We start from the raw sequence: 24,657 nt of genomic DNA, 5'->3' as shown, positions 1-24,657 counted from the left end.
CTGATCGGGGAACCTTCAGAGTGTTTGCTTGTTAAAGAAGCCTAAGCCCATGTAGTTTGCGCACACTGTACTGGCATGTGATAGAACATATAGATGATGTGCACCAGAAGCGTCCACGTCAGAGCTGTGGCACTGCTGGGTACCGGTGTACTCAGAGGTGCAGCAGAAAGTGCTCAACAAATTGGCTCTTGACAAAATCAGAAAGTCCTGCCCGTATGTGTTGCTGTCCCGCAGAAGAGAGCAGTTCCTCATAAAATACATAAAAGTAGATTCGACCAGCCTGTGAGCTTACGAAAACTGGAAGAGTCTCGCTGCCGTCAGTGTAGTTGGTGGATGATCACATCCTGCAAAAATAGGCCTGGGAGTCTCCACCATTTTTTTCCAAAGTGGTAACAATGTCTAATTTTCTAGCCAAGTGCATGAGTCACTTTGGTCAGCTCAGTTGTAAGGGAAGAGAGCAGTTCCATGGAGTGCTCCAAAATGTGTGTTGCCTGAGAAATCAAGCTTTCATGTTGGCTTCCGCAGAGCAGTTTTTTGCAGATCAGTAATTTCTAATTTGGTTCAAAACTGGAAATTACTCTCTCCTAGTCCAGTAAGGAACTGGATTTACACATTTTCTATGAGCAATGGATTAAAGTGCTATGCACAAGAAAGTGGCCCAGGTTGCCTTCTGTTTTACATTTTTACTTCAGTTTTCTCTTCTGTAGAGATATTAACAAAACAGTTCACTATATTTGGAATGCTAATGGCAGTCAAGTTACATCAAAAGAAGGATCTATTATTAAATTGACAGAATGTCAGTGGCAGAAATCAGCTGTAACTTGTTCCGCATGTCATTAGCTGGAAAAATGGCATGCAAATTTTTAACATAGATCAAGATTCCATTTCTCGTTGATTTTTGCTGTGCTAGACCTAGGACAGAATAAGAAATCATTCTTGGGCGTAGTTTGGTACGCAACAGAAATTGCAGTGTTTGAAGCAATTTTTACCTCGTGAGTAGTTTATGCATTCATTTCTCCCTTAGAAATAATGTTTACCTAAGTTAGAAAAACCTGGGTGAGGGCTTTTTACATTTAAACGAGATTTCCCACATATCTGTTTTTGACTGTCAGTGTGCTTATCCAAATCCTACCCACATGCCACTATGCAAATGAAACACTCCCACATAGTGAATGTTCTGCACAGAAATCATGGAACGCCTAAGCAGCCTTTTTTTCCTTTTAACAAATTGAGTCCTAAAAAATATTCTAAAGAAAGTACAGCTCTGCCCACCAGCTGAGAATAATGCAGGGGCACCTTTACAGTGGTTTGTTATATAAGGTTATAGGAAGAAATGAAGCAAAAATTGCAAACTTTTGCTGCAAGTTTAGGAAGTTGCAGGCTGCTTCAGATGGAAAATAAACTCATTCAATTCACTTAAGCTACTCTCATGTTTAAGTCAATAATAAACTGACATAGGCTTAGCTGGCAAACCTCTGCCTCCTTGACCGAAGAAAACTGCAATGATAAAACAGGGGTAAGAATAATTTGCTCCTAATACTTTCCCAAAGCATCAGCTGCAGTTACATTGTTGGAAAGGATGCTTTTCGCAGCAGTAGTAAAACTGATGTGTTGATTGTTCTTTAATTTGCAGATTAATACAGTTTCAATTTGCTTTGCCAGATGAGAGAAGTGAGCTCTGCTGTGCTGGCCCATGCCAGAAATGCCCAGTTTAGCTCTTTCACACCTTCATTGCCACCGGCATGGTTGATTTGCTTTTGCAGTCTTCTCACAAAAGCTTTTGTCAATTGATCCCATGCATTTCTGAGTTGTTGTTTGTGTCCAGTTTCAAGACCAGGAGCTCCTATTTGCGTGTTCATGGCAAGAGAACTGTTTACAGGGGAGTTTATAATCTTTGAGGGTTTAAGGTGGTAGATGAACGTAAAAATGTGCGTGCGTCACAAATTGTTTTCCATAAAAACCGTACATTTAAAACCCAAAAACTAAATGCTATGAACAAAATCTAATATCATAGCTCAAACAAATATATTTAAAATCTTCTTTGTTCTGTTACAATGTAAACTAAAGCAGTCATCTTAGAAGCTGGATTCTTTTACTTTTGTGTTGTATTCTTATATTTTGTTCTTGTTAGTCAAAATGAATTAAAAATGACTGAGAGTTTACTGTTTGATTCTTCATAGTTCAGTGATTGGTCTCCATATGTTGAAATAAGTAACTATTTAATACCATCTGTTTCCTTTGGAATTAAACATCTTTTCATCAGTGTCAAACACTTAGCTGATACTTGAGGGGAAAAAAAAAAAGTAAGCTAAATTTAAATTTATCTTTTACCGGTTCATATACGATCAGTAGTATTTTGGTTTGGAAATTATTTAAATAACAATATATGTTATATTTTTAAAACTGTAGGTCTTTTTTATTGTTAATACTTGAGGTATTATTTGCATTGGGAAATCGCCTCAGACTTTAAAAATAAGCCTCATACACAAAATTGAACAAGAAACCTCACCCTAATTAGTCGAGTGGGATGTCAGTAATGTATAGGCCTTATTCAGGTCTCGTGTATAAAGGTAACTTCATCTAATAAATGTGCTGACTAGAAAACAAATTTATTTTAACATGGCTAAAAATTAAGAAAATTGTTCCTTTATCAGTTGAATCAGAAGTTCTGTCTGCTCCTCACTTTTGCTCATGACACTGCAATTTCACTGCTAGGTTTTGGATGTTACTGATACCATCAGCTTGTTCCTGGGAAAGCCATAAAATCCTGAGTCAGGTCACTTGGCAGTCAAGTGGAAGAGAAAACTGCTTTTCAGCTATATTGCATTGCTTTAAATTGCAAATGTCTTTGTATTTGCTTCAGGTTTGGGGTTTTTTTTGTTTTGTTTTGTCGGGTTTTGTTTTTCATTTTGCTTTGGTTTTAATCCTGCTGTTGCACTCTCTGTGTTACAATCTAAGATTTATATTTCTTTGACTGTTTAATGTTTTCTTTCATTGCCTTCATAAATAGTAATGAGTAGCTTATGTATATCTGGGAAGAAAAGCAGAAAGCCCTTGAGTGTGCCAAGTCTGAAAAAATTTAAATTAGTGTATCAAATGTTAGAAGAAGAGGAATTAAGGCTCTTATCAGCTAACCATAAGCCAAGAAATCTTGTAAATTCTAGCAATGGTTTGGTAGATACAGCTGAATCTAGCTTTGCTTGCAAAAGACAATGGTAGGTGTGTGGTTCAAAGTAAAAGGTTTCAGCTTAGTGAAAGCTATTTAACGTGTTATTCTAAATCCACAGACAGGCAAATCTTTATTCCAAGGTGTAGATCATTTCTGTTAGGGGAATCCTACAATTTTTAATGAACATTTTTCTTTTTCTCCTTTCTAATTAGTTTCAGCACTTAGATTCCAGAACGCTAGCCTTCAACACTGAGGTTTCTGATGGTAATAAAGCACTTGAGGTGGTATTTAATTAAAGTGGTGATAGGAAAGACCTGAGCAGAGCTGAAACGCTAATCCTTTTGCATTGCTCAGTGTCCCCTTGTGATTGTGATTGATGAGCTGATTTCTCTTTACAACTTCATTTGCATCATGTGGTAGTACCCACAGGCAGAGGTGCTGTGTATTTCTGGATGAGGGCTCACCATTAGAACACCTAATGTGGTAAATGGGGTAGAGGTGGGGTGAAGAGCTCTCTTAGCTCTTAAGCAATCTATTAAATAACTGGTTTATGGTAAGTAAATGCTAGCGCTTATAATATCTGTATCTACTTTTACCTTGAAAATATGCATTCCACCACCCACTGTCTGTCTTACCATTCCCTTTCTCTGTTTATCTCAGTTATTCTGTTAAAATGATCGTTCCAGGTAGTGGCTGCTACGAGGAAAAGCTATAGAGCTTTATCTGATGCTTAGAGGCAAAATAAATTGGTCAGAACTTTCTTAAAAAACAGATATTTTCCTTATTACTAGAATTCCTTGTTATTGAAATTATGACTCTGAACTGTAATGGCAGAACTGTTTCTTGTTTGGAACCAAGAAGATGTAGTGGGACTATCCAAACTTCTTACGCTGGCAGTCTTCATTGCCATCACAAGGTTTGAAAATTATATTTTTCTTCAGTTTCTTTCTGCAAGGAAGGTTTGTTTGCACCAGGAAGGTCTGTTTAAATCAAAGGAGACTGGCTGGATGAGGATAGCTGTCCTGGAAGGCACTTCAAAGACAGAAGGACATCTTAATCTTATAAAGGAAGCATAATTGTATTTTTTATTATATACGTAGCATGAAGAGTGTCGTTAAACATTCTTAACTGCCATAGCCAGGTTTGGGGGTTTTTTTGGTTGGTTGGTTAGTTAGTTGTTGGTTTTTGGGTTTTTTTCAGCTATACATATTGCCTGAAACACAATTTAAAAATAATTTCTTACCATTTAAATTGGATAACCCAATGTAGCGTAGACATGCAAATCTTCTAAACATTGTCTGTGCCCTCTCGCCTGCCCCACCTATTGCCTCTCTGTAGCTTCAGGGGTAGAACTGGTCTGGCTGCCACTTTCTACTTAGCGTTTCTCTCCTGTCTATTTAGTGAACAGAAACTGGCTCGAATATACTGAACCGTTTTCGGGATCCAAAAAGCCAAATGAGCTGATAGTGCAGATGCATGTAAGGAGCTACCAAATTTCTTCTGAGCTTGCAGATAGTGACGTGTTGAGCTTTGTCATTTCCTTGCTGATCATCTGACTGCAAAGTGCAGTATATTCATAAGAACAGTACACATCCCAAAATTTAATCTGACATAGTATCTGAGTAACTAGGTCAGACATACTGCACCATAACTATGCTTCTACTTCAATGTTCTTGCTCAAATCAGTAGCCTAGACTTAAAAAGCTGTAACAATTTCTGCAAAGCAAAAGCTCTGATACGTGAAACGAAAAATAAGTTCAGCAGAGTATCTTCATGGAACGTAGTTATCTCTTAAAACTGAAATGCAGCCTTGTGCAAAGAGTCTGTGCCAATTGCCCTTTTACTTCCAAATACTTTTGATGCTGTGTCATTTACAGCAACATGCAAAAAGTTTGGATTATATTTGAATATAAAGAGTTTGGATTCTACTGAACTTGTAATCCTAGTGAACTGTTGCTCAGGTGAGAGGACTTAATACACTTACCACTTCATCAAGATGAACAAATGTGAAGTGCCATAGTTTTGTCAAGTTCCAAAATACCTTTTCATCTTCCAGATTCTGTATCAATTGGCCACAATGGTATCTGGAGTAAAAGGGAGCAGGTGAAATAAATTCTCTAAACAGTCCTAGTCCTGTAGCCTCAGACTTCTGCTCAGAATAGCTCATAATTAAGATATTTTGCATGAAACTTAAAGTGTATATTGACGGTCATTCATTGCTTTTCATGTTCATACTTACGCATAGTCTTACCATGTCAATCAGATAGCTTCTTGCATCTGCTGTGCTCTCAACTGTTGCAATAAATATTAAATATTGTAGGTAGTATAGACAGAGGATGCAGAGGAAGTAGTGAAGAAGGAAAATACGAAGACGACTGAGGGAGGCAGAGGGAGGTTTAAAAGGCAGGGAAATTAAATCAGGATCTGAATGAGAAGAGAGGAGAATTCACTCAAAGGCTTGGCAAAATAAACTCAGTGCATTTGTAGAGGTAGACTTCGACCTTTTAGGTCCCTATTTTGGAGCCTTAAGTTCTGTTGGCACAGTCTTCATGTCTTCTGAGGTGGATTGAGTTCGCCAAAGCGCACGCTTGACATATGCGCCTCTTAACAGTTTTGGTTAGTTTCCCAGAATAAAGTTCATGTTTCTACATTTTTCTTACTGTTTTTAGCCTCTGGTAGGTGAAAAATGGTTTACTTACGATGGATTATATAGTGATAATTTTTCATTGTTGTTCAGATAAGCCATTAAACATATGTAGAAAGAGCACATTTCAGTAAAAGCCTGTCAACTTTCTGTGTTGCGTTGCTCAAACGCCTTTTCTGAAGCAGTCCTTCACATACCTGATTCTACTAAGTCTGACAAAAATTGGTAGGCATTAGTGAGCTCATTAATTATTGTTCCTTTTAAAATGTGCTCTTAACTAGAGGAAAGCAGACGACGTTGCTTTACTCTCAAGAAAAATAGCGCCACTCTCATTATACCTACTGCTGCTTCCAGGAAAATATCTTTCCTCTTACACAGGCAGACTTCAGAAGAATGTACGTTATTGGCAGCACACATTACGCTGTAACTTTGAGTTCAGACATACTAGGTGTGCATTAAAAAGACAAGAGAATAGATTAGTTTGAGAGTATAATACATATAAAACTTGTTATAGACAGATATCAGCATATTAAGTAAGAGGAAAAGGCTTCGTGGAGTCTCATATAAGCCCTCGTGGCATGGGTATATGAGTAGGTATTCAGGTTTTTCCCTTTAAGTATGCTGATATCATTAAATTTAACTTGACACAAATGATGTACTATACCATGTGATTGTAATATTTAAAAGAAAAACCACTTTTCTGATTGAATACCTACCAGCTATCAATTTCTATGTAGCAATATCTAACCTGAATTTCTTTTGCAGCTGGAATGCTAACGCATTTGCTGTATTCTCCATCTTGCCAGGTGCACACTCAGCAAATACCGAACTGTTTCAATATTTTTTGATATCTTATTTAATCTAGTGTTCTAGTATAAAAGACAGATGGTTCACTTTATGCGGATTAAAAGCAGTTTTCATCATGTAAGTCTGCTGTCCCGAAACGGTCTATGTGGATGCTTATTTTTACTAATTGCGGAGTTTGGATGCTGTGGCTGGTATACATGCTGCGCACTGTGTAAACACAAATGCTGTTGGATATGGTTGCTGTAAATCAGCCGTATGCTTCTGGTAAATATGCCAAAGTTTTTCGCAATACTGTTTCGGTTTTGGAAATACCTTTCCTTCCACCAGCTCTCCATTCCTTACACGCAGGGGCACAAAACAGAACTGTACACTGAGAAAGATCATTTGTACCCAGTCCCACAATCTATGTTATTTTAAAATAATTTCTTGTTAGAAGCAGTGGCTTTTAAGCTTACCAGGTTTAAGCAGCATTTAAATGGCAGAGGCCAGTTTTATGGGAAGATTTACTACCATACGTATATGTTCAGTTCTGAAACAGGGCTTGGGAAAAAAAATCTCTAGAGAAGTGCAGGGAGAAGCAGTGTAATTTTGCAGGTTTGAGACCAGTTTTAGTCCCTGTCCTACACATGGGGAAAGTGAAATACAAAGACAAATTGGCCATTTCTACCATAGTAACACAAGCTTTTTAGAGATTTAACAAAGTAGAACTTAACAATCGGTTTTGTCAGTGAAAGTCCTTCCAGTGCTGTAGGGACCATTAAGATTTTGTTCATTTTCTTCCTAACTGCAGATTCATTGTAGCACTTGATATAATACATTTTTGTTTATTTTCAGCCAGTGGTGACATTCAGCAGTGTTCAGAAATGTATTTTTGCATCGCGTAGGCAAATCTTACCTCCGTTTTTATCTCATCGGTGAGAAGAGCTTTACCTTTCCTCAGTATTGTGGCTTAGTTTGCTAATGACAAACATTGGAGTAAAAAGTTACTTGTTAATGCTGTAACAGCATCTTAACATAAACATTAACTGAAGTACACAAATGATCTCTGTTAAAAGCACAGCAAAGTGTAGCTGAGGCAGGAAGCCAATCTATCTGTTCCTCGTGCCCAATGATATTTTCATAGTCATTTTAATCTTAGAAGTAAATAACATCAGAGATCATGTTCCATCATTTTATTTCAGTGCCAAAAAATGAATGCCACTTTAACTGGTACTAAGCAAGATGGCATTGTTGTATTAGCTGGTCATTGCAGCTCAGGTCATCTGTGTTCCATCCTAAATAACAAAAATGGCAGAAATTTAAAAATTAAACAGATATGAGAAATGGGCATTGTCTAAAAGCAATGGTAAAATAGTTTATTTCTAGATTCTTTATAATTTTTTTTGAAAATTTAAATGATAGAAACAGGAGAATGGTGAATTTCTTGCCTATAAAACCATATTCAGCTCTGTTGAAATAACTTCATTTTAGTCAAAAGCTTTATGGGTATGAAGATCACAATTCTTGTATCTTGTAACTGCTAAGTATGATTTATGGATATTTTGAATCATAAATATTTTACCAGATTTCTTCAAAATATTGAGGTCAGACCTATAAAAGCAAAAATTCTGCTTGCTGAAAAGTTACAGGTAAAATGCAGAATAGATGCAATTCCCACACACATTTGGACATTATTGCACAGGATCTTCGTGAACAATACACAGACTAAGTGTGTGGTTGTGGTGGCTTTTTGTTGTTGTTCTGTTTTTTTAATGGGGGAAAAAAGGAAATAATAGAATTTCATTTGCAATTTAAAACATTTATAGTCAGTGAACAATCTGCTTTTAAGGGCAAATAACAAGGCACTATTTAATATAGATGACATTTCTGAGTTTTAATACCTTTATTATATACAGACTAAAGCTGAAAAGGGTTCAGTGAATAAGCAATTAACTTAATTTCCTCAAGCTGTTATTGCTTGATGCTCATGGTGCAGAGCTTTGCGCTTTTCCGTGTTGAGCTGTGAAAGGATTCCGACTCTCCAGTTCTCAGGTTTGTCAAAGTGTCCCTGGATTGAGGCTTCATAGTTTAGTATTAGCTGCAAATTTGCTGAGGATGTGCTCTTTGTCATTCTCCAAGTTGTTGATAAATGTGAGACCCAGTGTTGCTCCTAAAGTATTCCACTTAGTGCTGGTCAGGAGCCCGGCATTAAGCCTCGGAGCCTGACAATCCAGCCTATTTCCAACCCATCTGACAGTCCAGCTGTTCCTTCCTCAGCTCTCAACCCGGAATGCTATGGGAGACAGCACTAAAAGCGTTACTCAAATCAAATAGTTGGGCATGGGCTCATGATCACAGTGACCTGCTCCTTCCATACGTTCTGTTGAATGCCTTAAGGCTTCAAATATGTAAATATATCCACCTTCACTAAGTCGTCCCTAACCTGTTGCATCTCCGTTGTTCATTGTCCCTTTGCTTCCTTACCAATGCTGTCCATGATTTGAGTGCAATGATTTAGGATCAGACTTCACCTGAAGTGAAAAAGACATGAAGTACTTCACTATATTATGATGCCTTTTTTATCACAAGGCTGTCTCCTCGCTGCATCAACATTTTCCTTGAACTTCCTTTTGCAACAAACAGACTTGGTATGTAGAATCCTTTCCTGTTACCCTTAGTGTTTTCACTAGTCCTAGTTCTAGCTAGGCTGGACAAAATATCTTTCTGATTTTGTCGTCAAGCACCCGGGCAAGACTTTTATGCTCCTCTTTTGTTGCCAAGCCTTGATTTCCACTGTTTGCATGCTCCCTTTTTGTGTCTTTCTTCATTGAGAAACTTTCTGCTTAACCACGTGGGCCTTCTGCTACGTATCTTCTTTCTTAATGGATGGTTCCTACACGCTGAAGTTCTTTTTAATTAATGGCTCGATCAATCAGGCAGCTGCCTTGGACAGTTTCCTCTCATGAGTGAACCTCAGGGATTCCTGACAGTTCCATGGGTAAGCTGAAGTCTCTTTTCCTGAAGCCCAGTTTTCTAACTCTGCTGCTTATCTTCCTGGTCTTCCTCCAAATTCCCAAACTCAGTCATGTCATTGTCTTTATGGAGCTTACCACATAGATCAAATTCTTAAATTTTCTTGGTTTAAACAAAGTAAAAGGAAACAAAATAACTCCCACTAGTTAATTTGGGACAGTTTTACAGCAATCATTATCACTTCACTTGGCTAGTTCAAGTGAACTGGCTTATAAAGCAGCCCCGTGAACTTCAATGTTTGCAAACAAATAGCTAAGGAGGTATGATCTCCAGTCCACTTGCTTAAGACAACTTATGGTATTACATTCTGATTTCCCTTACTAGCTATGTTCTTTGTTTCATTTCAAGTCAAGTAACGATCCTCCCATTTGTGATATTGAAATTTGGACCTATTTCACATGTAATGGATGAACTGTGGTTATTGTGGTACTGCCTTAGAAAATGATTCAGCAGGAGGGATTATGAAGAGAAATGTCCCCTTTCTTTTCTGAGACTAAATCACAGCTCATCAGTGAAAGATTGTGTCCCTGGTTAAGAGGTCGTTCAGAGATGGCATGCCAGTTGGTACTCAGATAACTGCTGCTGCCCTTCAGTCTGCTTGTGTAGCATTGCTCACTCTGTCCTGTAGCCTTGTTTTATTAATACCCATATCTGAATACCTAGGGCAGGCTGCGTTTTGATGCAGTAACTTCAGCAGTGCTGTTGTGAGGCAGACAAAAGCCTGTCAGGCTGAACGGTTGAAACACCGTGCCTGTTTATGGGTGTATTTTCGTGGTTGTCTGCTTATAATACTTGTGACACACATCACTCATTCTGCCTAGTACTTTTTTAATATGAAATAATTTGTTTATACATGAAATATAACCAATTATGTACATATGAAACTCTGATATGGCTTCTCCAGAACAAGTGGCCTTCAAACATGTTATCTCTGCATGTGACTGTAGGTTCACCACTTTGTATGGCTAACAAAGCTGGTAAATATTTTTTGTGCTATATCCGTTAGGAAACTGAAAAAGCAGTTCATTTAATATACTCTGGATGAGGCAGCATCTGTAAATTGGGAATAACATTGTGTAACTACTAACCTCAGCTAGATTAAATTGCCTGATTTAGACACTTTTAAAAAACACAGCTGTATCCAGTCCCAATCTCCTCAGACATTCAGTTAGGGTTTTTTTGGAGTAGATTGCCATTGAGATGTTGAATTTTCCTTACAAGAAATCTTAAATGAATTATTTTAGCTGTGTTACAAGAATTTCTTAGATTCCTAGAATTTATCCGACCGTCAAAAACTGTATACATGCAACTGGATTTGATTGCTGTTCAGTTCCCCTCTGCAGACTCTAATCTTTTGCACTGTTCAATCCTTGACCAATAAGGTGGCATTTAGAAAGGTTTTTTTTTTGACTCGTATTCTGGAAATACTTATGCTTGTAAGTTATACAGTAGGAATGGTCTCAGCAGAGTCTAGAAGGCTTAGAAAGCACGATGCAGGATTGTGTCAAGACCAGACATAGTCTTGCTACAGAAGCATGGTTTCTCACCTGGGCTAGTATGTCTGGCATCTCAGAAGTGTTAGTACACCCTAGTAAAATAGTCTTGCCAACACATCTCTGCTACTTCTGCTGCTTGAGCTATGAATAGTATTTTTGTCTGTAATTATAAAACAAGGCCCGATGGTTCTTGCTTTGCAGACATGCAGGCTCCATGGTTGCAGTGCCTGTTTCTTTCCTCTTATGCACAACATCAGTTGTGGTAGCTCTGAGATCCGTGTTAGTTGGATTACATGAACAGATTGATGTTTTTACTGTTTCCTGTAAAGGGCTGTAATTTACCACTTGGTCTATGTTGCTTTCATTCTTGCAAATTGAAGACTTAAGGTTATTAAGAAATGTGTTCTCATGACAAAATCTTTTATGTCAATATAGCATAATATATGCCTGCTGCTTTGTCCCCTTTCTCCAGCCCCCATTGATTGTTTCTTCAGTGCATTAACCTCTCAATTCTCTTGTCACAACTGCTTGTGAACTGATTTGGGAACTGATCCAGCTTTAAAAATCCCATATCTTCAATCAGTATTGCAGTAGAAAAAATATTGGCTTTTTCAACCACTTTCTTAGACACTGAAAAAAAGAAAATGGACATATTAGCTTTACTACAATTCAGCTTTGGGAAGTGGCAGTGATTGTCAATAAATTAATATATGAAACAGAATAAAATTTAATTTCAGTAGAAAAATTGCAGATAAAATTAGAAAGCTTACATGCCTGTAGTAGTGTAATAAATCACAGCATCTTAAAAGTAGTAAAAAGTTTCAACAGTGACAAGTGGAAAGAATGAAGATGTCTGAGAGAATGCTTTCTTCATATGTATCGATACACCCATAATATTATGTGTCCTTGAATGCAGGCAGGAATTCAGACTAGCAGTTAGTTTTTGGTAAGTTGTTTGCCTTCTGTTAAATATAAGTGAATTTATATAACCTTCCTGCTTTGCAGGGTATTGTGATGTTTCATTATTCTGTTCCATGCTTCAGGCCCCGACACAAAACGCCCATTTCATTTTCTAATGTATACATAGCAGGAGCACAGACTTTGACTGGAATATGCTACACATGAAGAGGAAGAAAAGTAAATGTTTCTCTCTAATGGGAGTAAAGAGGTGGTACTTTCTCACTAAGGTAGTAAAGAAATTCTCTTTTGCTGACTTACTATTACATTTTTTCCCCTATGCTCACTGAAAAAGATTTATTTTGCATTACCTTTCTTATTTTTGAGGATATGCTTCTTTTGGAACAAGATTGTTTTTTAAACGAAATCTGAATTTGGCTATGAACTGAGCCTTCCAAAAAAGGAGAGGTGGCTGGAGAATTCATTTTGTATGATTTCAGAAGCAAATGATCTGAGTCAAGTGGCCTGGTCAGATAATTAAGCTACAACAGAGAAAGCTCACGGAGTCAGTCAGTTGCGATTATCGGTCCGGTGTGGTTGGATGTCTGATTCCTTCTGAAAAATCTGAAGTGGCTGATTTTATTATCATTAATCGGGAGTGCCAGCAACAAATCTGGAAGAATTGCACTGCTACTTTAAAGAAATCCAATATATTTCAATTGGAATGTAGGTTTAGTGATGAACTGATGCCTGTTTATCTGCAGTTCTGCCCAACCCTTAGAATTCAAACGTTTGTGGGAATTAATTCCCATGTTACATACTTGCCCTGTTTCTGAATTCTTTTCTCTGTAGGCAGTCTGTAACAGAGGCAATAAACGTGTATTCTTTGGGGCTATCTAGATCTTCTCCCCACCCCCACTGCCCCCCACTTTTTCCTTATATTTTTTGTTGTTGTTGTTCTTGTTGCTGTGTGTTGGTTTTTTGGGGTTTTGTTTTGTTTTCCTTTATTATGTGATTTAATTAGAACTTTAATCATTTTAAAACTACCTCCAGAGCATCTAGGAAAGTTCCTTTAATAGTGAAGGATTAAGTTGCTGAAAGTGCCTCACAGAACTAAACCTTGGAAGCATTTCTGAAATATTTCCCCTGCTAAGCAAGAGGGATGTCATGAAATGAAACAAAAAAGGAAACAATATTTCATTTGTATGGAAGGATAAAGTACATTTAATCTAAACCAGGCTGCTTCAGTATTGATGCTTTACTTGTGGAGTTCAGCAATTTTAAAATAGAAATCTTATTGATATTAACTCCAGCACATGTAGGACTAATTAATCACATAGAAATGCACACATCTGACTGTGCATTGTCGCTATCAAAAAGCCAAAGCACTGGAAGTTTAGGGGGTTTCGTAACTTTGAATACAGCCGTCTTAATTTTAAAACAAAAGCGTTCAGCTTCCGGCAACTTCCATAGTAGCATTTCTAATGTTTTTTAAACAGCTATTAATGTAGTCAAGCTGTGTTTTTTCTTCTTCTGTGTGTAATCATCTGCTCAATGGTGCACTCCATAACTAGTAGCAGAAGACAGAGGAGTGGCCTGCTGTGATTGATGGGGCGAGATCCCAGCAAACTGAAAGAGTCCCATCTGGATTAGGTTTTGGGAGCAGTCAGATGTTGAGAGGGAGGTCAGGAAGCCTCGCCTTGGCTCCCCCTCCTTCAACACCCCCGTCAGCCACACTCCCGCACACGTTCCATTGCTCACACGCCCTCAGCCATAATTGATGCTCGCTTCGGGCAGATGCTGTATGGCCTGGGACTAGAGCAGCTGCTAAGTTTATGGCGAATAAAGGGAGCAGGATGGTACAGCAGGTATTTCCACTTTTATTTTCACTTGAAACTCTTGATTTTAGTCAAGCCAGGGCATTTCTTACAACCAGCTGCACCGCTGCATGTGAGACTTCTAATGTGTGTTTTGTTGCTTAAGTCTGAAGGAGAGCAAACTACTGTGGTGATTATGTGTCTCTGCTGCGCTTGATGTATCTAACTGAGCCGTTCTTATAACCAGCAGGTTTACAGAGTAATGTTGCGTTTTTCTTCTTTGTTTCCGTGCCCTAAGGATATGATGCAGTTTGGCTCATTTAGCTACAGTATGAGAGGCTTTCTCTAAATGTGAAAAATCTCTTGCCAAAGAAACAAATGCACCAAACAGAAAAGAGAGTAAAACAAACAATAAACCACTAGCTAGACTTCAAAATGCAGGCGAGCAGAAAGGTTTTCATTGAATACATTTTTATGCTGCAAATGTGTTTTTAAAAAAGAACACTGCATAAGTAAGGTTTTCTGTGCTCTCTCTTTTGTGTACAAACATAACAAGCTTGCTTTATGATGTTTTGACACGTTTCATGCATTTCTTAATTATGAAATCCTTTCAGAGCAGAAGATGCTGAAAAGGCATATTCAGATCTGAGATACTGGAAGCGTTTAAAATTCTAAGGTTTTCTTCAAACAGAGTGATATATATGGGAAAGGAGCGACTTCAGTTACCTACATCTTCAGAATGCTTTTTTGTTGTTGTTCTTTAGAGTTCGACATTTAACCAGAAAGCAATAAATTTGATTTTTATACACTGCCACGTAAAGCATATTTTTCAGTTGAAATGTGGTTTTCATTAAAACTCAGGCCAGAACATTTAGCAGATCCTGACTGTCTGCCATCCTTTGTTCTTCTTTCTGTTGCCAACAACTACTTTATTAAAAACCATGCACAAAGTGAGCATTAAGGGGTCATTTAATCCTAAAGATACTTGGAACTGAGTCTGAAGGGACAACTTCTGTTTAGCCTCTCATGTCTACGTTGTATTAAGCAATGTCTGTGTACTATCATCTGCAGTTTTGAGATTCCTTTAATACCCAAGTTCATAGGCTAATTTAGCATCAATATTTCCTGTTGCTTTCAGGGCCATTTCATATTTTCAACTTAATGCGTTAAATCTGTTATTTCCTTTATTCATTTTAGTTCACTGTATTTTAAAGATCACAATAAAGGGACATTTTAGGTCATTATAAAGAATTTTTGGTTCTTTAAAATCTATTCAAATGTATCTTACTGTTGTGTAGTCTGGGGTTTCCATGAACCACATGTGTATACAGATGTGTGTTGACTCTGCATTATTCCTGATATAAATTAATATTCTAAACAATAAGCTACTGGCTTGATACCCATATAAGTAGGGAAGAACGTGTTTATACATACATGCTTTTAAACTACATTGTAATACTGCGTCTGAATGAATTATAAATCATAAATTCACTCTAATTTTGAAGGCTAGGAAAGGCTACAGTAGACACTGATTTTAAGAGATTAACAACTCAGATTTATTGCCCCTATCATTTTAAACTTATGGCCTACAGTAGTGTATGTAAGTGCAATTTCTTTTGTGTTTTGCCCTCTCCCCGCCACCCCCCCCTCAATTTAATGAACACGGAATGCCTGGACTGATAATCCTGCATGCTATTTTTCTGCTCTAAGCATGGTGGGGTTTGTTTGTTTAATGGCAAGGCTGTAAATCCCTGAATTCATATATATATAACCCTTGAAGTTTTATATATATATATATATATATATATATATAAAACCAAACCAAACCAACCACAAAACCTTGACTCTTCATTGTTTACTTGTTAATGGGGTTTTGGTTATAAATAAGTGATCCAGACCTCAGTTTAACAAGTCTAATGAAAGAGGCAGAAGAGTCTCAGTAATGTGAAGGTGCTGGAATTGTCAGTGCAGTTTGCCATTTTATGGTAAATTTAAAAAGCGAATCATTTGGAATTGCTGGTAAAAATAATATAAATCTTCAACCCTCTTAATTAAATATTAGCTGCAATTAGCACTAAGTGTGAATGCTTTGAATATTAATTAGGGTCTTATGGAACTGCTGTCAGCGTTAATGAGAAACAGTGGGGTCTTGGCAGCATCTGGTTTAGGACTCGAGGTAGTATAAAAACCTTTAGATCAAATGCACCTGGACATTAGCCCTTGGTCCCTTTGTTGCCATTATTGTCCTTTTTTAGCAGCTGCTGACTCTAATGTCACGTTTAGCATCTGACACGAAGGAATAGCTTAAGGACCAGCAGTAACCAGCTACTGTGTTTCAGAGCCAGCACAGTGAAAGAGCTTATATAGGCACAAATTTGATTTGCCGTTGTTCATTCTTACCACTTGCTGAAGTCCTTGGAGAAACAGTTGATTAAAAAATTTAAGGTCGCCTGCCTCCCCCAAGATTTAAAAATACTTCTTTAACATTAACAAATTACTCTGGTGTAATTCAATCATTGCTTGTTTTTACTTCATCTGGATTTTTTTTTTTTAATATAGTGAAAATATTAGGTAAAAGAAATAAGAAAGGGACCTTGCCATTTTAATATAGCAGGTATAAGTATGCATTTACAAGAGTTTTTAACCTCCGCCGAAATTTAAACAGGGCAAGTTTCAGCAAATCGCTAACCTTGGAATGATTGTACATACATGCAAATGAAACTTCCTGACTTAACACTGTGAAGCAGGTAAATGTCACTGTTTTCATTTTAAAGATGGTTGAATGAAGCAATGTAAACTACTTCCTCAAGGCCATACACTAAAATCGTAGCATAGATGGGATTAAAATTAGGGCGGGTTTGATTTTTTTAAGACACACTGAATACCTTTTACAAAGGAAAGTTTAATTTTCCCTTCTAAGCCTGCCATGTACCAGTGCTTATTCCTGTACTGTAATTTTACTAATTCTTAAAAGCTCTTGAGTTTAGAACCAGTTCAGGTCAGAGAACTGATATCTGAATTAGTTGAAATGACCTTAAGTACGAAGTGCAAAAGCATGTCTTTTATTCATCCAGCCTATTTTGAAATCAGGACATCAAGGACTGATGAGTACAAATAAGCAAAATCCCTACAGTATTCCTCTGCAGGTACTTACAAAAGGTTTGGTGGGAGAATGACAGTGTTCTAAAAACTAATCAAAATTTTACTCAAATATTCATTTTTACATTACTTGATATTTAGAGGGATAATTTTATCTTGCAAATCAGCTCATTTGGGTTTGGGATAGTCCCTGTATTAATGACCTCTAGTGTTGTGTCATCTGCAGTGTCATGTTTTGGACATCTTTTATAGAGGTTTTGAAAGATTGTTCTGTACATTTCCCCCATTAGAATTATTACTATTTGATATGAGCAGCGCATTCAATCAGAAGTCTCTTATAAATTAACATGCTTGACCATCCTTTATTATAGCAAATGTAAAGATGGATCTAGGTATAGAGAGATGAGGGCATTTGTTTTCAGTCTTGTAGCCTTATTGCAAAATGGAAATGACATACTATTGTCTTCAAATCTGAAGCCTTTAAAGTTCTTAAATCTATTTCTTCTGACAGCCTACAACATATGAGTTTTATTTTAGGTTATCTTAAGGTTTTTAACTGATGCATTTTGACATTCAAATGTTTAATATTTCAATTTGATCTCATTATTTTATTTGCAGTTGTGGCATGGAGTTGCTCAATACGGTGTACCTGAAAGTATTTGCAAATATATCATAGAGCATTATTTCATGTAAATATTTTCAGTATACACTTAGGTTAACAGTGTGCTCCCAAATCCTGCTTGATGTGCAGGTTGCATATGTTGTATTCTGCAAATGGTAGGTCATGCTGGATCACAGGCCATGGGCTAACCTTAGCAGAGCTCTGTGGTGGCGGTTGCGCTCGGTAGCCTCTCGAATACACTGGGCTTTGTCCCTCTTCGTTGTCTGAGTTGAGGCACTAGTTCGGGTACGTTTCACTGACCTTTCCCAGTTAAACAATAGTCTACAATTATACAGAGAACAGCAGATTTATTTGCCTAATTTTAATAAGATTTAGTAGGGTTAGCAAAATGGATTTAATTCAGACAAGAAATTTTCTCCTCGAGAAACAATCATTGTGCCCTTTTCATGCCAGCAACGTCAGCAGAATACTATCATAACTTTTTGCGTTACGCCTCCAGGATCATTGCTTATTTTATCTCACACCATGTTTCTTCTTCCTTTTTTCCCGTTGATTCTTACAGGGTAATCAGGAAGCTACAGCACCTCCTGACACGATGGCACAGCCTTATGCCTCAGCCCAGTTTGCTCCACCTCAGAATGGTATCCCTGCAGAATACCCAGCCCCACATCCACATCCAGCTCCAGACTACACAGGCCAAACCACTGTTCCAGAGCACACGTTAAACATGTACCCTCCTGCTCAGACACACTCCGAACAGAGCGCAGCTGACACAAATGCACAAACTGTCTCCGGCACAGCCACAGTAAGTCAAGGTTTCAGCTCTTTCTAAAGCCGTACGTTTCAAGTTACATGTGTATTTATTGATAACATTTATTCTTACGTTACACTCGGTATTGCACCTCGTTTGTATTATGATTGCTCACTGCTTCAAGGTTGAAAGTCTGTCAAAGTTTATCGTTGAACTTGGAGAATATAATTTCGCTGCTTTCGGAACGTCTTAGGAAGTGTGGGGGCTTTGTAGTTTCTTTCTGTAGTTTCCTTTTTCTACAGGCAAAATGATTAATAGCAAGCCCATGAATCAAATAACAAAGTTTGGTAAAACTTTGTAGAAGAGTGTTTGTAAGCATTCATTTGGGGGGAAAAAAATATCGTAATTTTGTTGTTTTTAATGACCTCTATTTTTGACACTTATGAGTAGTTTTTCATACAAGTGTTCATTGAATGATACTGCATGGAAATTACTTGTGGGACTGTGTGAACGAGTATTGTGAAGAGCATATCTGTAATACTGTATTTTCTACAGAGCTTGTTTGTGCAGCCATTACCAAAGTTGTTTGTGGATTTGTGCTCAGCTGAGCAGAAATGGTAAACTTTCCTTCTATTTGATTTATATGTGAAGTCCTGAAGTGTCATGAATTATGCAAGAGACTCCTTGGATGGCCCTACCTTGTAATTTAAGTCATAAATTACACACATTGATAGTTTAGTGCTTCTGTCTTAATTCTAGACTGGGACCCAATCTATCCAGTGCTAACAACTGGCAGAGCTCTGAGCCATCAGCCAGCTGTGTTACACATGTAGGGTCTAGCACAGAGCAGCGCGCTGCAATTTGAGCAGGTGCTCCAAACATCTCTACGACCTGTCCTCATCCGTGCCGTGACCATGCTCCATGCCTCATCTCACCTCCCCTTCCTTCCCTGCAACTTGTCCAACCTGAAAAGTTCCGTGCATTAGGGCAAGAGGAAAGGGAAAGCATGTTTCCTTAAATGTGGCAATCTGAAGATTTATGATTATTGCCATGTCACTTATTTCTTTATATGGATATGAACAAGAAAGAAAATAATAGCAAAGGCAAAAAATAATATTCCTTGCTACTGTCATGGGGATGTCCTTGTGAATTAATTACACAGTTTTGTGGTTTGTGCAGTAAAATGTTTCAGACTTTTTATTCTTGACTTGGTAACTTTTTATTGCTCTGATTGGCCCTTGGCTCTAGTAGTGTGAGAAAGTTTCAAGTTGAAGATCATCCTATTTACTTATAACTCATAGTATTCTTCGCCACTCTATAGTGTCCTCTCTGATTCATCTCTTTCCTCAGTTAACTTCCTGGTTCTTTCCAGCTTTTAAAATTTTCTTCCATAATCATTTTTTATTGCTGTCAAAGTCTTGTCATGTGCCACTGTCATTGGTTTAGAGCAGGAACCCTAGGCTGAAGAGATACTCCAGAAGAGATTGAATATTGACTAAAAATACAGTCTTTCCTACTGTCCCAGTCTCACTCTTTCTATATTCTGCTCTTTGGCTCACTCTTTTGACCACTGTTCCTCACTAAACAGTCCACTGTGATGCCCAGCTCAACCTTTTTGTATTTCGAAGCTGTTGGTCTGTTTGCTGTTCAGTTCTGAAGTACAAGACTGTTGGTGCTAAAATCAATGGTAAACCACCTGTCGATGAGAGTGGGACAGAAGCTCATCCCTCATCATTTATTGCTTTCAATTTATTGTGTTTCCTCACCCCTTTTTGATGTTTCAGTTTGAAGAAGTGTTAGTCTCTCTTATCAGAAAAGTCTGGAACGAGTTTTTCCAACATCTTCCATTGCAAAGGCTGATGAAAAGAAATAATTTGGATTGTCTGCAACGCCCTTATCTTCTTCAAGGGCTCTGTTCAATCCCCGCATTGCAAATCCAATGATTCCCTTGAAATTTTCCTACTTCTCATATACTAATATTATTGTTATTTGGTTTTGTATCCTTTGCTATCTGCTTTTCTTATTTCCTTTTTACCTTCTTAATATCGAACTTGTATTCTGCCTGTCACGCACTTTCTCCCTTCTGGTTGCATTTGGAGTGAATTTCCATTCTCCAGAGGATAGCACTTCAATTTCACTTCCATTTTTCATTTGGGAACATAGTATAGTTATTTGCTGTTTTTATTATGGATCCTTTTCTTGCCTTCCTGTTTCCTTTCTTACAGAGGAATGCACATAACTTTTTAAAGTAGCTCCCATGCTGTTTATAAAGAATCAGATTTCCTTACTTTGACTTCAGGGTATTTTGAGAAAGTTCTGGTTTGTTTTTTAAAATGATATTTTCTTTCTAAATTGCAATGTTATATTGAAAGCTGTGAATACTATCCCTCTCCGGAGAGCAATGCTTTGAAAGTACGAGTTTACACGAAGTACGTATCTGTAGATCTACATTTTCAAAGTAGCCTTGACATTTAACATATTACTCACCAGTTAGTTTTACAAATTTACAGTCAAATATTGTTGGCACAATTTAATTATGGATACCTAGATCTCTTATGCTGTGTCTCATTGCATTTAACACACTGTAAAGACCTTATAAATAGATACATGCAGATGGATCCCAGGCAGATTTGACATGGGCTTTGTAATATTATGAGGGTCCAGCTGTGTACATCTCTCTGTAGGTTTAATAAGAGATGTTTTTATTATGAAATAGAGCTTAAATATCACTGTGTCAACGTTGTAACTCCATGAGGTCTTTATTGTTGAACAAAAAAATTATGTTTCTTTCCAGTTCCTGCTAGGTTTCTGAATAGTTGGTTTCCAGTCTTAAAAGAATTTAAGTTTAATTGATGTTGGGACATTATGGCATTTGTTTGCTAGGTTCCAAATTTTTACATAGTTTCCTCTCAGTAGGCTGCATTATTTGTATTTAAAAGAAGAATAATCAATTGAACAATCATTCACAAAAGAATACTGTTGTGATTAACGTAGATTAGACAAGCTGTTGGAGGCAAGACCAAATTTTGAATTTTCTTATTCACATGCATATTTATGTACATGTGAAGCTGGATATACCACAAGGAATGGGTCTTTAAATTTTGAAAAATGGAGCTAATGAACTGCAGGATGATTACCTAATTAGAAGAACTATTACCAGAAGTCACTTAAGCTCATCCATGAAGGACTTAATCCACGCTGCGGCTAGATACGTACCCTGGCTTTCTCTGTGTGTCCCGGTTTTTTGTCTGAAAGAACCATGCACTGAAGCTAGAGCTCACATTGGGTCCAGTGAAACCTAAATCAAATAAAGATATAAATGATAGAGGTAGAAATAAAAGGGTTCTGTGCAACTTCTCTTGAATCCTTTACTGCAACATAGAGTGTGAGCCTGGCCCAGCTGGAACCTCTGTCACTATCCACATTTGCTGCAAATTGAACAAGATTCCAATCATCAGTTTTATTACAGATTTCAATTTTGTGAACAGTAGAGTGCTATTAATATAGAAAGTCCGTAGACTTGATTTCCTTATTAGTAGAATCTATAGGTTCTAGTAAAGGTTTCCTGTGTTGCCTTTGGACATTTAGAGCCTTTTAAAATGGGCGTAAAGTACTTACCAAGCCAACAACACAGTGCTTTAAACTGACTTTGAGTTGGTGTGGGACGCTAATGAATACAGCCTTACAGAGTATATAGTGTTTTCTATATGCTATGAAAGCAGCCGTATTGTCTATATGCTATGAAAGCAGACAGATCTGACCAGAAGAGAATGTTTTGATTGAAACTAAAATATTTTGTTGAGAGCTTAATATGAAGGGTTCCTTTTTGTCCTCTTGGTTTTTACTTTTTATAACACAACATTGCATTAACCCTCGAGCTTCTCCAGGGAGCACACATAATATCTGAATATATATCATCTCCAGGTATCTTTCGTCATTTGTAGCACTGACATTTGCTGTGTCAAAACCCATGCCATTTTCCTTACACTTCTCTCTTAATTTAGTTCCAGAGCTCTTCTCGGTTAAGAAAAAAACAAAACAAACCAAAACATTTTCTTGATTGCTTCTGCTTGAATTGACTAACAACTACTTTGAAAATTGCAATTAAGAAGTATGGAATGTTCTGAAATTGTTTGGTACTATGAAACAGGGCAAAATGTACAGGAAGAAAGGGAAGTAAATTTTTAAAGACAGGACGATTTAGCTGATGTAATATAAAATCATCTGTAGGTAATAAAATACTGTCAAAAGTTACTTTGAGTCTTCTCTGAATAATACGGTTTTCATCTTTTTGGATCAATATGTTTCTTTAACCTTAATCAAGGAAGTAGTCCATCTGAGTATATGCACAATCAATACTCATCCAGCACTGGGTTATTTAAGTGCTGGTAGACTTGCAGTTGCATGGCATCAAATGTGCTTTTAGTCATTAACAAAAATACTAAATTGCTTCTTTCAAGAAGGATGGATCAATGATAAGTGTGTTACAAAGTTATGGTAAAAGTAATATGTCTGACGATCTTGCAGAGTGGTTTTGAGAGTTATGTTAAATATTTACATATTTTAAGGTATTTTAAGAAAGAAATTTAATCATTTAATGAAATATGAAATCACCTTTTACCTGTGTAGAGAGATATATATTTATATATATGGAAACATGTGTGCTATAGTACCTAGATAGTTCTAAGAGTAAAATTTGTTCAATTTTTGCCTGTGGTTTTTATGCACAACTTTTCTTGCTGTCAGTGGCAAATGAGTATGTCAATACAAATGACATTAACTGGGCATGTGTAAAAAAGCAGGTAGCAGTAAAATAAATGTTGTTTCTAGTGTTCGCTATTTTAAGTGTATTATACCAATAATGGAAGTAAACGCCATGGCATAGTAAAAGTTTGGCTTGTAATAGTGCTCTGTGTTTTCTTTATGTGTGTGCACATAAAAAATATTCTACCCTAAACTTAATTAATTCTACTTTTGCAGTATGGAAACTTGAGATCATTGTGCAGTTTTCTGCCTTGGACTGTGACTTCTCCAGATTTCACAGGCTGAAAAGCCTTGATAAGTTGTGTGCTTGGATAGGAGTCCTCGAGGGAAAATGCAGTTGACTTAGAGGAGTGTTGGTGATTCAGTGCACGGTACTTTTCTGTCTAAGGTGGCTCTGAATCAATACCCAGCATGGCACCAGGGGATGCAGCGCTGCTCAAGTCCGTGGAAGATGTGTAGTGCAGAGGTGTGGGTTGTCTGTGATCGGTGGAGATGATGAGGTATTTTTTGCATAACTCTCTGTTGTAGCTAAATTTTAGCTCAGTTACTACCAAAATTCCTCCTGTAGCATCCACTGAACTTGATACTTTTCTGTATGAAAATAATAGATGTATTAGGTACTAGATATCTGTTGTTACAGTTGCCCTGCTTTACCTCGAAATTTTGTAGATTCTTTGAGGGCTAGTAGCTTCTAAGTTTGATGATTTCATTTCTTGGTGTTAATTATGTCCAGGCTTATGCATTCTGTAGTCATGTTGCAGAGGCCATCTCTTCATCTTCGGATTTGTGAAGGCTTAGTGGTACTCTAGAGTGAAAAAATTATCTACCATGTTGAACCTGGTTGTTCTGGGGAAGAGAAAGATATGCAACCTTTGAATATATATATATATTTATTTTTTTTTCCTTGGTACTAATTGTTGCACTCTTTAATTTGGGTAAGAAAACTGACAGTAACACGCATTTACAGGAAAGTGCTTTAGTGCATTGTCCAAGCCTGTAGGTGGGTAGATTGTTACTACAGTTCTCTGCAGCATATTTCTATTTTTTCTATTTCTGTTTTTTTATTAGCTCTTTGCGCTGCTCTGTTCTTTATGTAAATTATTGGTGTGATTTTTTTTTTTTTCCCCCCTCTCCTTTCTTTATTTTCTCCCTAATGCTTTGTTCTTCTCTTTCTCTCCTACTGTTTTCTTCTTGGTCTGTCCATCTCTTGGGGGTATGGGAGACATTAGCTGTTTCAAGAAATTCTATTCCATATTAAACAGCAGGCTGTATCCTGCTTGGTTTAGACGTGTCCATCAGTTGTTCTTACAACAGTGGCTTATTGAAGCAGAGATGCCTAAAATAGAGTTCTCTGTAATTTGTTGGTTCATTGTGTAACCGTGGTTGTGCTTGTTAGCCTTGAGGTAAACTTCCTTGAAATCGAACATACCAAGTATATGCACATTGAGTGGGACACTCCTGAGTGCTGCTGAGCTCAGCTGTGTTATCCTTGTCTTTCAATATTCTGCTTTTGCCTAGTAGGTTTTCACAGTGCACCTGGAACACGGATCCTGGAACTGCCTCTTGTGCTATAATATAA

At 37.3% G+C, this 24,657-nt stretch overlaps 1 protein-coding gene across 16 annotated transcripts in view; it reads left to right on the top strand.

Moving 5' to 3' along the window:
* RBFOX1 (RNA binding fox-1 homolog 1) overlaps window positions 1–24,657 on the top strand; it is a 1,184,784-nt gene that overhangs the window by 1,031,384 nt on the left and 128,743 nt on the right. For 13 of the 16 annotated variants that reach the window (XM_065645206.1, XM_065645209.1, XM_065645210.1 and 10 more), the window contains one exon: window positions 18,126–18,368. In XM_065645206.1, coding sequence (XP_065501278.1) covers window positions 18,126–18,368 — 243 coding nt within the window. Of the gene's footprint in view, window positions 1–13,829; window positions 13,894–18,125; window positions 18,369–24,657 lie in introns of those variants that run through there. The other 3 variants (XM_065645220.1, XM_065645211.1, XM_065645213.1) reach the window with 1 other exon arrangement.

This window comes from Caloenas nicobarica, chromosome 14, assembly GCF_036013445.1.
Source record: "Caloenas nicobarica isolate bCalNic1 chromosome 14, bCalNic1.hap1, whole genome shotgun sequence".
In the NCBI taxonomy this organism is placed as follows: domain Eukaryota; kingdom Metazoa; phylum Chordata; class Aves; order Columbiformes; family Columbidae; genus Caloenas; species Caloenas nicobarica.
This window is presented reverse-complemented; position numbering and strand designations above follow the sequence as displayed.